This window comes from Amphiprion ocellaris, chromosome 7 (assembly GCF_022539595.1).
Source record: "Amphiprion ocellaris isolate individual 3 ecotype Okinawa chromosome 7, ASM2253959v1, whole genome shotgun sequence".
Lineage (NCBI taxonomy): Eukaryota > Metazoa > Chordata > Actinopteri > Pomacentridae > Amphiprion > Amphiprion ocellaris.
The window spans coordinates 10,562,455-10,577,380 of record NC_072772.1 but is presented as its reverse complement, the minus strand read 5'-3'; the positions used below and the strand labels follow the sequence as shown (position 1 = coordinate 10,577,380).

The following is a 14,926-nucleotide window of genomic DNA, read 5'->3' as shown; positions in this document are numbered from 1 at the left end:
CTAATTGACTGTGCAACTTAAAAGACTAAACCGTGAAACATTTCTGTCCATCTGCATGTGGACTGTGGAAGTGGCTGAGCTCAGGAACACTTTGTGACAGTGTGGTATACATAACTGGTTAAGAGTTTACATAATGTCCTTTCCGTGTTTTAAAAACCACCGGTTTTCTCTGAGAGGACTCCCTGACATCTTTGGTCTCCTACCGTTGAGTGACTCACAGATTGTGTAATCTCAGCTCTGTGGGTCTGTCTGGAGCTCATCACCTCTGTTCAAGTTGTCATTTCACACTAAAAAATGTCATTTTCACACTGTACTCTTCCCAGAAAACAGAGATTTGTATCTGCTTTTTATGACATGTTTCTTTGTTGTGCAGATTCATTGACATGATGGTGTCTTGAACCAGTTCTTTTAATTTGCCTTTTGGAGGTTGCATTATACGTTCCTATATGGGTGGTTCTTCTTATATGCGCTTTACTTGTGGTATTCATCAGAGAGCAACATTAAAACTCAAAGTTTTTAATCTGCATGACCTCGTTAAGTCATATTGTTGAATTTGGCCCCTCTGATGACCTTTACAATCAAAAGCCTTCTTGGGTGCCTTTACACCAAAATCAAGCACACTTCTAAGAATAATGGGGAAACAGTTGAACCTCATTTCTCCTTCATTAATAAATCACTAAAACAATATTTTTTTTCCATGCTTGAAAAGGTTAATCACCTCCAATTCTGATTACAAAAAAAAAAAAAACACTCATTGTCAACCTAATCAAAAAGCCAAATCTCTCTGCTATCTTTATTTTGTTCAAGACACAGCTGGCAGGCCGCAAACTAAGAGTGCACCAGCTCCTCGACGCTGTCTGACTGAAATATTTGGGATGGATTTAAAGAGCTCATTGCTTACATTTAAAGCCTAACACAGCAGTGTTTCTGCTCCTTTGTTGATATGTTAGCTCCATTTGAGCCAGAGCTGCCTCTGTGATCTCCCAGCAGGGGACTATTGGTGATCAGGTTTTTGAAATCGGGCTGTGGCTCTGCCAGCTGCAGGATCTGAGGTGCACTGAGTCTGTTTCCTCTTTTAAAATACTTCCTCACAGCTGATCAGAATGCAACAGGATTTTTGTGATGTATTTCTTATTCTTTCACATTTGGCAGCTTGATTGCTGTCTTCTGTTTAACCTATTTGATCTTGTTTGTACTGTTTTATTAGTTCATTTGTCTTGGTTGACTTTTATCTTTCAGCCTGCTGTGTTGTGAAGGTGTACAGCAACACTACTGAGGGACTAAACTCAGTTGAAAAGTGCTTTGTAATATCTTGACAAGTGATAACAAACCCGCAACGAAGTATTATTATTTGTAATGGTGGTTGTAACAGGAGACGTATTAAGCATGATATATATGCATCATCAAACAATGTTTTTCTTTGGACTACCCACTTTAAAAATTGCATTACACTGTAAACAATTAAAGTCATTTAATGAATTTTTACATCATAGCTCAAACTATTCGCCTACAAACCAATTAGATATTTAATATGCTCAATCAATCACAATGAAATAATCATTTTAAACTGAAGAACGAAGATGTATTATGTTCATTTAAATAATAATCAGATGCACTAACGTCAATAAGGATTCTGTGCAGGTTGCAAATAAACACCAATAAGACGCAGGAGTTCGGAATAGATTTCAGGAGAAAGACAACAGATATTCACCCCCTGTACATGGGTGGGGGCTGTGTGGACAGGGTCTCCAACTTCCGGTTCCTGGGCGTGCACATCAAGGACAATCTGACCTGGAGCCATCATCAAAAAGGCACAGCAGAGACTCTATTTTCTGAGAACTCTCAGGAACAACAACAGCCTCTCTCAGAAACTGTTTGTGTTCTTTTATCGATGCTCAGTCAAGAGCGTTCTAACGTACTGTATCTGCGTGTGGTTTTCCAGCTGCAGAGTTGTCACCACGGCCCAGAGGATCAACGCCTGCCTCCTCCCTTCCCTGGAGGAACTCTACAGCTCCCACTGCCTCAGGAAGGCACAGTCCATTCTCAGGGATCCACCCCATCCTGGTCATTCACACTTTGAACTGTTACCCTCTGGCAGACGTTTCAGGACATTAAAGGCCAGAACAAACAGACTAAACAATGTTTTCTATGCAAGAGCCATACTTGCTCTAAACAATATCAAATATTAACACAAAATATGAGTGCAATAGCAATCATACATGTGCAGTAGTCTGATGATGTGAAATGACTGATGATTGTATGGATGAAATAGTTTTGTATTTTTATTCCTCAATTGCACTCCTGGGCACTATAGGTATTTTGTTCTTCTAATTCTATTTCTTTTATATTTTATTCTAGTTTTTAAATTCTTTACCCCAGTCCTTTAACCTTTTTATAACACCTACGGTAGGATCACACCTTCAAATTCGTTGTACATGTACAATGACAACGAAGACAGTCTCTATTCTCTAATCTTTGGTTGTCTACACTAAGATGACAGTTCTCCTTGGATTTTTCTGTCAAGACTTTGAGCGCCATTCTAACTAGACACAGTACAGTGCTAGCAAGACTACATGACAGGAGTTATATGAGGTTTTAAAAATGGCAGAAACGGCTGCACACAAGTGCCTGGCAGTGCAGGCGAAGCTCTCTAAAGGATTTGCCATTTCCAGACTGGGCAGCAGAACCCAGTATTAGAGATCACAGTCCCCCTGCTGTTTTCTTATTCGAGCACTGGTTAGCTGCAATTACCTGGTTTCCCAGGTGGACTGATTCTGTATTAAATAGTAATAATGAAAACCAGCATGACTCTGAGAGCTGAGGAACCTCTAGTCTGGAGGGCTGGTAGAAAGTAGGAGGAATTCAAGAAGGCAAAAATCATTCAAATATACGTTGGATGATAATTGCTAAAGAAAAATAATGATATTCTAATTGTTAAGTCAGCATAAAATATACCTCCTGTACAATAACTAGCCAGTGCAATAGTACAGTGTTATCATCAAGATCACATTTCATGAGCTAAATATAATTTCATAAGCAAAACATTATCATCAACATGCATTTAAAGCTTCTGCAACTCTGTAGATGGGGGAAAAACTTAAGGCACAACTATATTGCCATATAAGCTTTAAGCATAAAATTTGCATTTCATATGTTTCTCAATTTACCATAACCCAAAATATGTATGGTTTACTCTAATGTTTACAGACATTATGACATAAAATATCACAACAAACACCAAGAACTTGAAATTCAAAGTTGCTCAGTGAAAGTTCTGACTGAAACTGTAGTTCTGACACAGTTTGTGTCTTCAGAAAATACGCCCCGATTTTTAAAAAAGTAATGCAAGCGAAACATTTGATGCATCTGCCTGGCTTAATTTGGCTGACAACTAAACATTTAGCTATCAGTGGATCAGCACGCTGCCATGCCCTCAAGAAAAGACAGAGAAAAGGAGAAAAACGTGCAGAAAAATTGCAGTTGCAGTCTTAATGAAACACACCTTCATACACACAAGGTGAGTCACAAACATGTTCACATGAACAAATGTATAATTTTACCACAAGACAGACTGATCAAAGGGGCAAAACACTATATCTAGGACCAGTAAAATACCCCCTACATGTAACGTAACCTGTGACACCATTAGTTGCCAGGCAACCTGGACTACTCTTTAGATGAAACACCTGCCCTTCATCCATCAAGCAGCCTCTTCCTCTCTCTGACACACCTGTCTCCCTCTTTGTCTGTCTGGCGGGTTGGATTTCAAGGGCTGAAAGGTGGAATGTTGGGACAGGAACAGAGAAAATAAAGAATGATAAACAGGCAGATGCAGTCGATAACCCAAACAAGGTAATGAAGCAAATGGAAAATTGATCGGAAATAAAAACAAACAAGTAAATCAGTGCAGTACAACACTGAACAGCAGGAACCATAAGCAGACGGTGGGAATATATATATATAGTCAGTGCACAAAAAGTGGCCAATAGCCAGCAGATAGAAAATTCAATCAGGTTTTATGTGTACACTGTTACAGTTTATGAATTATACTGTGATTGTGTAGCAGAGAGTATGTGCACAATATGTGTTTCTTCCTTTAATATGCTGCTAAATGAGTCGTTCCATTCAGCGCTACAAGCATCACAAAACCCCTGAACGTCCCAAATGCTACACTCAGTGGCTTTATCTCTGTGTGAGTTGATCAATAGGACCGATCGATAAGAAAAAGCCCTGCAGTCAGGACGAGAGGCACTGGACCACGGCAACACATTCTGCCACTCTGCTGCGGAGATCAACAATGCCAGCAATAGCAGCCACAGCAATGACATCAATAGGACTCCCAACAAACAGCTGAATGTACAAAAGCAAAACATTAATAATATAATGTGCATGTTCAAATGAGTAGAAGCAGCAACATGGATCAACTGCGAAAACATCTGCTCAACCAACAGCATCAGCAACAGAAACAACAGCTGTGGATTTACAACAGCAGCACATTACGAACATCAGTAGAAATGACAACAAAAACTGAAGCTGCACACTGCAAACAACAACAAAATTAAATCACTTCAGCCAAACAGAGTTACAAGATTGGCCACGGAGTCATTTTAATCTCCATCCCGGCACAAACCGAACACAAAGACCACGTTTTTATAACAGAAATGAAGGCGAATGTAGGAGAACTAATCTCTTCTGGCTACACTGTGAATTTTTGGATTTTTTTTTTTTTTTTGCCGTGTGAAAAGGCTTTTTTTGTGTGTGTCTGTGAATTTGAGATTCAAAAATTATTTACTTCAGTCCTCTTGTGTCATTTTAATTCCCCACTTCTTTTCAGCTTCAAATAGTCACTTCTCTTCCACATACAGTGTGCCACTAGAGGATTTATTCTTACTACTGTGTTTGTAAGTGCAAAAAATTCATAAGAGACCAGCTATACTGAGTAAGTCTCACACCCTTGTATGAATACAGTATAAATATGACACCTGTGACAAAGTCCTTTGTATAGTGTGATTAATAATCTCAGCAACTTCCCACCTAACAGGCTGAACCTATATTTACTCTGACTAAGTATGCAACACTCAAATGACCTTGAGCAGCCGATGCATTCAGCCACTATAGTGTCACAACAGAACAACAAACCACAAACACAAACTTCACAAAGGCTGCTCGTAACACCAGGTGTCAATACATAAGCACACACGTCTGCTGCCTATCAATGAGGTCTCGCCACACACACATAGAAGACACAATACTGTTTTCTAATTAGACCAAAGCTCCGTGTCCCAAACACAGCTGCCTCACCTCCTACCTTATTCTCTCCAGGGAGAACACACACATATATATACATATACACACAAGCACACGCACACAACAGTTGTGGTTGTCCATTTGAATACTGAAAGCGGCACAGCTGTACCCATACATACATACATACATACATACATACACATTTGTAACTGGTATATACACACAGCTGTAAACACACATGCTCTCCTAGACACACAAACACACAGGTCTACACACACACACACACACACACACACACACACACACACACACACACACACACACCACACAGAAACACCTGTCTGTGGCAACAGTCCATATAGATAAGAAGCCTGACAAGAGCTGCTGGAGCCAAAGCTGGGAACCACGGGAGCTGTCAGGCTCATTTCCCTGTGACACCTTCAGGCTCACACACATGCACGCACGCACGCACGCACGCACGCACGCACACACACACGCAAGCAAGCTGTATTCTTCTTGCCATAACTGTTACATGCGGTCTCTAACATCAACCCAACAACAAACCCACTTTTCCTTTCATCTTAGCAACAAATGCTTCATCCAACTGTAATTCTAGCCTCCTTTAAAATAGCTCTTCCTAATAAGGTGAGAAAGATGCTTCACAAGTGGCCAGCTGGCCAGGTTTTCTATTCTTGTGTAGAACCTACAATAGAAACAACAAGGACGGTATAACAGCACACGGTGTCAAAATAAGCACTGCAAAACTACAAACTCAATACTCACAAGTGCCATAAATGACTGGGGAAAGTGACAAAATAAAATAAATGTTTGTTGGATTTTTTTTTTTTTTTTTTTTTTTTTAGAAAAAAGCAGGACTGCGTCAGTTTTGTCCTATGAGGGGATGTAACTGCTGGAACAATAATGAATACAAAGTTATGACGTTTCATTTAGAAGTAAATTGTCCCTTGATTATATATTTTGACACTAAATGCTGTCTGTATCAGAATTTAATACAATAAATATAAACCAGGTTTTGAGTATAAAGCACTGTCCTTGGCTCAGTTAGGGCCACACACTAGAGAAATTCACTGAATCCATTTTGTGCAATAAATAGCAATTAGTGTGGTGAATCAGTTCATATAAAACTTACTGAAGGCACTGGACAGCCACAGTGATTTTACTAGCTGATATGAAATGGATTTCCACTCTGCTCCAGATAGAGACAGTTGTATTACATCTAATTAGATGGATTACACCAGGGGTCACCAATCTTTCTGAACCTGAAAGCTACTTCAAGGGTACTGAGTAGTATGAAGGGCACCTTGTTTGATACAAACTTCCTCAATAGTAAACTTGCGCCATCATCTTTAAATAATAATACTAATGAAAATATTATGTAAAGAGACTGTCTGATTACATTTATGTTAATTATTCCTTACAATAATTATTTACAATGATTTCCACAACAATGACGGTAGGAAACACACACACACACACACCTATATATGGAAATCTGTTCCAATATTTAAAAGTCAGAGGTATCCCATCTCTGAAACTTTGGTAAATATCTTTCTTGGCAGTTTTGTATGAATCAGCATATTTGCAGCATTTTGTTCAAAATCACACCAGTTACATTTCTGTGCAAATTATCACTTCTAACATTTTTAGGAAATCATTAACTGTCATCAAATCATGCTTCATTTGTGCAAACCCCTACCTTTGCAACATTTTTGAACAATTCATGAACTCTGTCCCATGTTTGTACAAATTATCAGTTATGGAAGAAAAAAAATCAACTCTTTCACATTTTGAAATGAATCCTATCACATTAGTACTAATCACCAGCATTTTTCACCAGCATTGCAACATTTTTAACAGATCATAACAACAAATTATTACATGTTTTCAACAAATTATTTTTTCACATTTTTGTGTAATGGCACGGTGTTTTGAATGACAACATATGTTACCTCTTTCTTTGTCTGTAAATGTGTGTTAGTGGGAAGCCTGGCATTGCAGAGCTTATCATGTCTTAACTTTACCTTGTAGCTCACAGTTCAGATGGTTCAGTTTCCCAGTGATGTCCGTTAAAAATGCAAGGTCAAGAATCCACTCAGTGTCCTCAAGCAGCAAGATATCTACCCCTTTGGATTGCATGAACTCTTTGATTTCGGCCAACAGTGACAAAAAACGCTGCAAAACTGGTCCCCTGCTGATCCATGGGGTTTCTGTGTGTAGTAACAGATCACCATGTTCAGCTAACAGCTCCTCCAGCAGCACCTTCAATGTCCTGGTTGTTTGGCTTTGGAGCCATTTATGATCTTCACGACAGGAGTCATCACATGATCAGATCCGGCCACTTTTGTACATACATATGTCCTGCTGGTGAATGATGCAGTGGTAATGTAGGAATGTTGGGAAGTCTGGATCACCTCTGCATCGTACAATGAAGCCTGCATGGCGACCCGTTCTAATGGTACATTTTTCTCCACGAAGAAACTTTTCGCCACGTAGTAGATGTCAAAGCTGCCTTTAAGTCCCGGCTTTTTCTGTCCGTAGTGCGCATACAGTCTATGTGCTACCAGGTGGCTAGTTAGCATGGAAGCTTTGTAGCGGCTAAAGTAGCGTCTCTCCACATTGTGCCGCTTTGCCGTCGCAAATAGGACACATACATTTATCTTTCACTGTTGTGAAAAAGAACTCTTCCTCCCAGTCATCGTGAAAATAGTGTTTTCTCTTTCACTTCTCTGTCACGTTTTGGGGGTAAAAACCACATCTAGCTTCCCAAAGTGTCTGCGCCCGGAAGCTTCAGCAGAATGACGTGGTGGTTTGACATGTGCAGTGAACTTTGACACGGACAAGGTCAAAGTTCATTTACACCGAAGACATTTTTGTTTTTAAAAAAAATTTTAATAAATAATGTAATTTAAAATCTGCATTAATGTAAGTATTTTTGATTTTAAAAGAACAGCAACTATAATTTTTATAAGGAATTTCATGGTGACTAGTGTTATTTTTAGAACATGTGTGGCGGGCAACTCACATGGTCTCTGTGGGCAACCGGGGCGCCCGCGGGCAACGTGTTGGCTACCCCTGGATTACATTAATTTTAAAGAACTTGTAACTAAATTAATGCATCCGTCTCCTTCTTTCTAGCTTAAACACACACAAGGCTAAATATAGGTCTCGTTGTGGTATTTATTGAGCGCGTTGAGTTGAATCCATTTAGTGCAGTACTGTAGCTAAAGGCTCTATATCGCGCTGAGCCTTGTAGATGTGCTTCTGTAAAAGTTAAATTAATTTCTCAAACTGAGATAGTGTACATAATTCTATGCGAGTTTCCTTCCACAGTACACAAACATGCTGCTCTATGTGTGTCAGTCCTGTGATTCAACATGACGTCCTGTCTAATGTGCAGCCTTTGCTTAGCCTAATGTGGGTTGGGATCAGAGTCATTATTCCTTCACAGAAGAAGCAGATGTAGAAAATGAACAACAATTATGCTATATGATCAGTCATATGCCACTTCGCCACGCTGTAACACTGAAGCACAGCCCCTTAACCTTTTAATGCAGCGTTTAAATTAAATGAACTATGTTCAGAGTTTAATCATTTGATGAGTGCTCGTGTTTTCAGTGACTATATCCAATTACAACCAAAGAATAAGAATGTGAGCGTCATTAACATGCAGGGAGAGACACTTAGCTGAGGGTAATGTTTTATTTTAAAATTCAGGGGTCTGTCGGTGCTGCTGGGCCCAGTTCTCTTGAACACCAGTTCAGATCCCCGACCAGTTACAGACAAGGATCTTCAAAGTTCTCCTCCAGTGAATATCAAGTTTTTTACTTTAACAAGTTTATATGGTATTTTTTATATTCTAGAAGACTGCACTTGAAACTGCAGAGTACCGATGACAGATATAAAACATGGATTAAAACTTATGAGGTTTCCTACATAACACACCTAAAGAACCAATCCTGTCCACATGCAGACTTTCTGCATCATTATTCTTCTTCAGAATCTGTGTGTGGTTCGAACATGTGCGGCTGAGTTAGTCTAGTATTACAACTTGCCATTATGTAGTACTGAGTCTTTTCAGTGTTTGAGCAGAGTTGTAGGCGAGCTGGTGTGCTGAGCTGCAGCGAGCGGTTGGTGGAGAAAGAGGCAGGGACTTCACAGAACTACACAATCTAGACTAGGCAACTGACGTATTTATCTACCATTTTAAAGCAAGAAAGTATCATTTTCATAGGAGAAAATCTAACTTTGATCCACAAAGATGAGCTTGGAGATGATATTACTCAGTGACTGGAGAGATATTTTTATGTTTTTATTCGTCTTCCTGGTCTTTCTGGGGCTCAGAGTGGAGGACATGGATGCAGCTAACTGTAATGGTTTGTCACATTGGACCAACATATGAAATTAAATTAGTTTATACTGTGGAAACTACAAACTGAATTTTCAACACATTTTCAGCACTGGACAGTTCTCCACTTATTTAGAGGGAGCGACTACAGTATTCGTCCAAATAAAGGCAGGGACCAGACAATTAGCTATTGCTTTTCAATGCAATTTGGAAGTCTTATTTGCACCCTTAATTTTTGCTGGAGTGTGAATGTTTTTGGTCCGTTTAGAGCGAGTCATTCCACAATAAAAGTGTTTGGTTAGTCCTGTTTAACCTGCAGGAGATTGTGAAGGCTCCTGTAATGCGTTTTACAGTCGCTGAGAAAATAAATTCCCAATAAAAAAAAGGGAGAAAATGAGCTGTTCGAAATGTTAAGCTCAAGACGACAGTCTGAAAATACTGCTGCAGCCCACCTCCTCCACACACAGCACCTGAGCCCTGCAGAATCCTCAGGAAAACCCTCGAGTTTATCCCCTCAGCTTGGTATGCTGGAGGCACAAATCTGAGCTGCAGCAAGCTCAAAACTCTTCATCTTTGCAATTAGGAACAAAATACTTGTCTAGTTATTGAATTTACTCAAGATCCAAACCCAGAATCCCAAAGTTAATTATTTAAATGTGCTGAAACAAAATTATGCAAAGTTAAATGTTTATCATAAACCCGCCGGTTGTGGTGATGAAACCGGAACTTTAAGGCTGGTGACTGGATGTTTGTTGTGAGTCACTGTTGACTTGTGTCTTCTCTCACAGTCTTGACCTTTGACTTTTTATTGTAGACAGATTTTCTTCACAGTTGCTCTTCTGTTGTAGGATGATTCAGCTGAGAGCGTTTCACAGCACCCAAGCTTTGCCAATTGCCTCAAAGTAATCACGCAGATAAAGAGCAACCAAATACCAGTTCATGGCTCATTTTAAAATATTCGCCACAGATGTTAATTTGAATGTTAAACACTTATTGATGTTTCATCTACTACTAAATATTATCGACTGCTGGCCTACAGATTGAATATCTGTACTAGCAGTTTCCATATTGAGTACATTGTACATTTAACTTAATGCTGCATATTAAATTCTAGACAGAAAATCAAAATATGGATGAATCTGTGAATTGGGAGCTTTTAAGCCAAATGTTTTGTTGAAGCACGCACTGTGGATACACAAATATGTGCAAAAGTATGCAAACAGAGCACACAATGGCTGCTCTCTGCTTTATCGTTGCTTTCACTTTATCTGCCTCTTCGCTCCGTCTCTTCTCTCTCTCTCTGAATATTTTAGTATTGATGAGCCCATTACTGATGATAACACAGTGCAACGTCAGCATCCTTTCTTTTCTCTCTCTCTCACACACACACACACACTCACATGCTCGCTCATCAGGAGTCAGGTTACAACTCTGCTGCTGCTGCTGCTGCTGTGTACTTCTGTGTACTTCTGTGTACTTCTGTGCATTTCTGTGCGAGTGCTCAGGAGAGGCTGGGGAATCTGACTTCCTGGCATTGCTCCAGTAAATTGCAATATTTTTCAGGCTGGAAACCATTCACGTGCACACCCGCTGGCACACAAATACACATAACCAAATAGATTACTAGGGCGATGCGTGTTGTGCTGTTAAAGTGATACGCAGCGGGTAAGCCAAGTGCATTGAACGCATGTTCCTCCAAAGGCGGTTTAGAACACCACAAACAAATAACTGCACAAAGCATCAAACAATAAAAACTAAAAACACAAAGAGGAATGCACTGAAACAGACAGCATGTATGTGATTCCTGAAACTGTAGAGATATGTCAATACTTATGATGATGAATAAGTGTCCTGCAGAGCAACAAGCCAGGAATCCAAACCTCTAGAGACCTATCGCAATGATAAAAAGCCTGTGGAAGTTCTGCTTGTAGTATATCAGCCAAAATGCTTGTGGTGGCTCTGGGCACTCAGTCACAAGAGGAACATATCCCACCAGACAGGCGTGACAGCTGCTCTTCTGTGTTTTGTCGAAGCGACACTCCTCATGACCTTCACTGATGGCTGGTGCCGTCTCCAAGTCACAGCGCCTCCAGTTTGATGGAAGCAGGTGAGAGCAGCTACTGATTCTAATTGTACATCAGAGATCACTGATGCCCGTGTGGCAGGTTCATTATTCCCTCACAATTCTCCTTATTTTCCCCTGGACTGGCCAACAAATGTGCAATTTAAGAGGCTTAGTCTTTTCTATCAGGAGCTTAACGAAAGTCATTATCCTGCTTTGATTTCCTCTGCTGAGTCTAAACCGAATAATAAAAGGATGATATGAAGAGAATCAAACATATGAGAGGCTTTTTCAACTTTGGGACCAAAAGGAGGCGAAATCTGATATGTGGAGGATGTCAGTAATGTTTGTGCCATCGGTGCATGACATGACATCATAATGTTATTATCCACAAATGATGCTATTCAGTTATAAGAGAGGGGTGGGAAGTCAGATAATTATAAAAACACAGTTTGAGGGAAGCTCTCACATTGTACATACAGCAAGTGTATGACACTTGATCTGAATCACTCAAAGCCATCAGCAGCAGATGCATCACTTTAATTTCAGTGTGGGTATTGTGGGTTCATTTGGCAAATTTTAATTTCGAACAGCTCAAATCTGGTCCAATATCAGCAGCATTTTGCTCTATTAACTAATATTTAGCGAAACACTGAGCACAGCCGTGATATTTAAAAGTTAATTTTATCCACACAGGTGCCCCTCAGAGAACACATGGTGAAAACCAACCCAATGCAGTCCAATACAATGACGTAACCAACAGCCTCAGCAATTACTGCGAATGAACGGCTCTCTGACACATCTTCAGCACATAATAAACACTACGAGTGCCACAAAGTTACGATGTCACGTCAGGCTGCTTTACTGAATCAAATAAAGCAGCCAATTATTATAATGATGGTGTCAGCTTCCTTTGATCCAGGGCACATATTTGCTGTTGTGTGAAAAACAGCCTCAGGATCAAGAGTGAGCATTCACACCAAAAAACAGCCCGGTTTTAAGATCTGCGGCAGTGCATTTTTTAGGAGGCTTCAAAGGAGAAGACTGCACAGAGGAAGAATTTATCTTCACATTTAGCAAAAAACACCAAATCTGGTGATGTTAAGCAGACGCTTCCTTATATGGGATGCTTTCTAAGGAATTTACAAGTTGTAGAGAGCAGTTTTGTTAGTTAAACAATCAGGTATAAACCATTAATAAGAACAAGGTTTAGGTTACCAGGTTGTATAAACAACGCTGTCTGGTGCTTATTCTTTCTCTTTGGTGCAGTGACACATGTCAGTGACAAATAAATGTGAAGTAAGTTCATAAATTTTTGTGCAGTTGCCTGTGCAGCCCTTTTCCAGCTCAAATGCATTTATCCACAACCTAAACCCACAGTTGTACTCATAAATGAGTTATAACTCATCTATGAATCATTACTGAGTTATTTCTTAAACATTAATAAAGCTATTAGTTACAGCCTATAAACCATTCATGAAGGGTGCTGGATTAGAATTAGACGTGGTGGACAGTGAAGCTGAGACGGAGGACTATTATTTTAGGGATAATATGGTTTGCTCAAAGTCAGCAGCTTTAACATAATGTTTTTCACAGGCAGAATTCTATTAGGATGGATATCACAGCACATGTAGCAGTCCCAGTAGGAATATTAGCCTATCAGGGAGCTGTTATGATACCCTTGGAGATACAAAGGCACGATAAGGTCACTAAATTCTCTGTAGAGCAGACCGGAGCACACCAAGAGAGCATTTTAGTGATATTACAGCGGTGCTGGTGTAAAGCTACAGGGATTGTGCCGCCTGCATAGTTCACTCGGGGTCTTGCCTGCCACTGTCAGCGGGATTAATGACATCCAGCAGCAGGTCACACTCCGCACTTCTGCACAACACTCAGGGTTCGGATCGTCGCTGGACGCCATGTGCCTCCAACAGTGAGAGCGCAGCGTGCAGCAGAAGTAGCAAGAAGACGCAAAGAGAAGCCCGGCGTTCATAGTTATCAAACACACTTTGCACTTACATCTCAGAGGACGGCGGCTGGCTACGGCAGAGGAGCGCGTGTCCGCACGCTTGTCCCATCGCGCATCCTGCCTCCCCGGTTAACCCGAACAGCTGCAGTCAGAGGGACCAGGAGGAGAGGAGGAGGAAGAGGAGGAGGGAGGAAGGAGGGAGATGCCGGAGTGTCGGGCCGGGAGGGGTGACGGAGGATAGACGATGGATGGATAGATAGATGGATGGATGGATGACTGGGTGTGTGCTTCTCTCTGGATTCTCCCCGGTCTGTCCGCCTCTCTCCGGTCTGCCGTCTCCTCTCGAGCTCTGACAGCGCGCAGGGATTGGTCGGGACCCGGTAACTGATATTCGAGCTGTGGTGAGCGAGGATATAACAGCTGAGCAGGGAGGAAGAGAGAGAGAGAGAGGAAGAGAGGGAGGGGAGATGGAGAGCTCACCCCGGTGTTTTCAGCCACATGGACGCATCAACAGTCAAAGACGCGTCAAACCGGAGCAAAACAATCCTCCCCGGGCCATCCCCGCTGCTCCTCCGACTAACTGACGCGTGGAAATGAAACTTGTGTCAGCGTGAACGCTCAACTCTCACGGTGTGTCCTCCCCACACTTCAGCTGCGCATTTTCCGCACATCTCCCACCACGCGTACTCGTCCTCCTGCAGGCTACGCTGACTCCCGCCTCATGTACACAGTATATGTGGAATCAGGACAAGTCTTGGAGTGTTTCCCCTTCTTTCCAAACAGAAGATTCTAATCGGCTCGTTGCTGGCGGGGGTTCACTGTAAACCACGCGTTGCGCTCCTCTCCACAGTGTCTCTCACGGGACGCAGGTTTCAAGGTCCAACTCTGATCTTCTGCCATATATGGCCTTTCCAGGACGCACAAGGAAGCAGCAGGGATCCACCACCGTGGCAATGTAAAGTGAAACAAGAGCCTTGGAAATGTTTATTGACAGTCCAGGCCTTTAAATATCCTCCTTGTGTTTTTTAGATGACAGCTGTTACATTCTAATGATCCACTGTGGAATTTTTAGTTGATATATTCCAGTAAAACGTAAAGAAAACATTTTACAGCTCCTTCAAGCACATCCACAGGTGTCATCAATTATAGTGTCTGATTGGAGCTCAGCTGGAGGCTGAGAGCAACATCCACACTGATTGATTGACAGCTTTGTCACTTCTGTTGGACTGGTTGCACGTGTCCAACATCACCATCATTTCTGTCGTTACTAGTAGTAGTCTGT

General features: G+C 41.1%; 1 protein-coding gene across 1 annotated transcript in view; it reads right to left on the bottom strand.

The window, feature by feature from the left end:
- The window catches only part of LOC111579029 (cGMP-dependent 3',5'-cyclic phosphodiesterase), a 175,281-nt gene extending 160,795 nt beyond the window's left edge, over nucleotides 1-14,486 (bottom strand). The window contains 2 exon segments of the mRNA XM_055012123.1: nucleotides 13,695-14,040; nucleotides 14,125-14,486. Of these exon segments, the coding sequence (XP_054868098.1) occupies nucleotides 13,695-13,753 (59 nt within the window). The 5' untranslated portion in view covers nucleotides 13,754-14,040; nucleotides 14,125-14,486.
- Nucleotides 14,487-14,926: the final 440 nt, after the last annotated feature.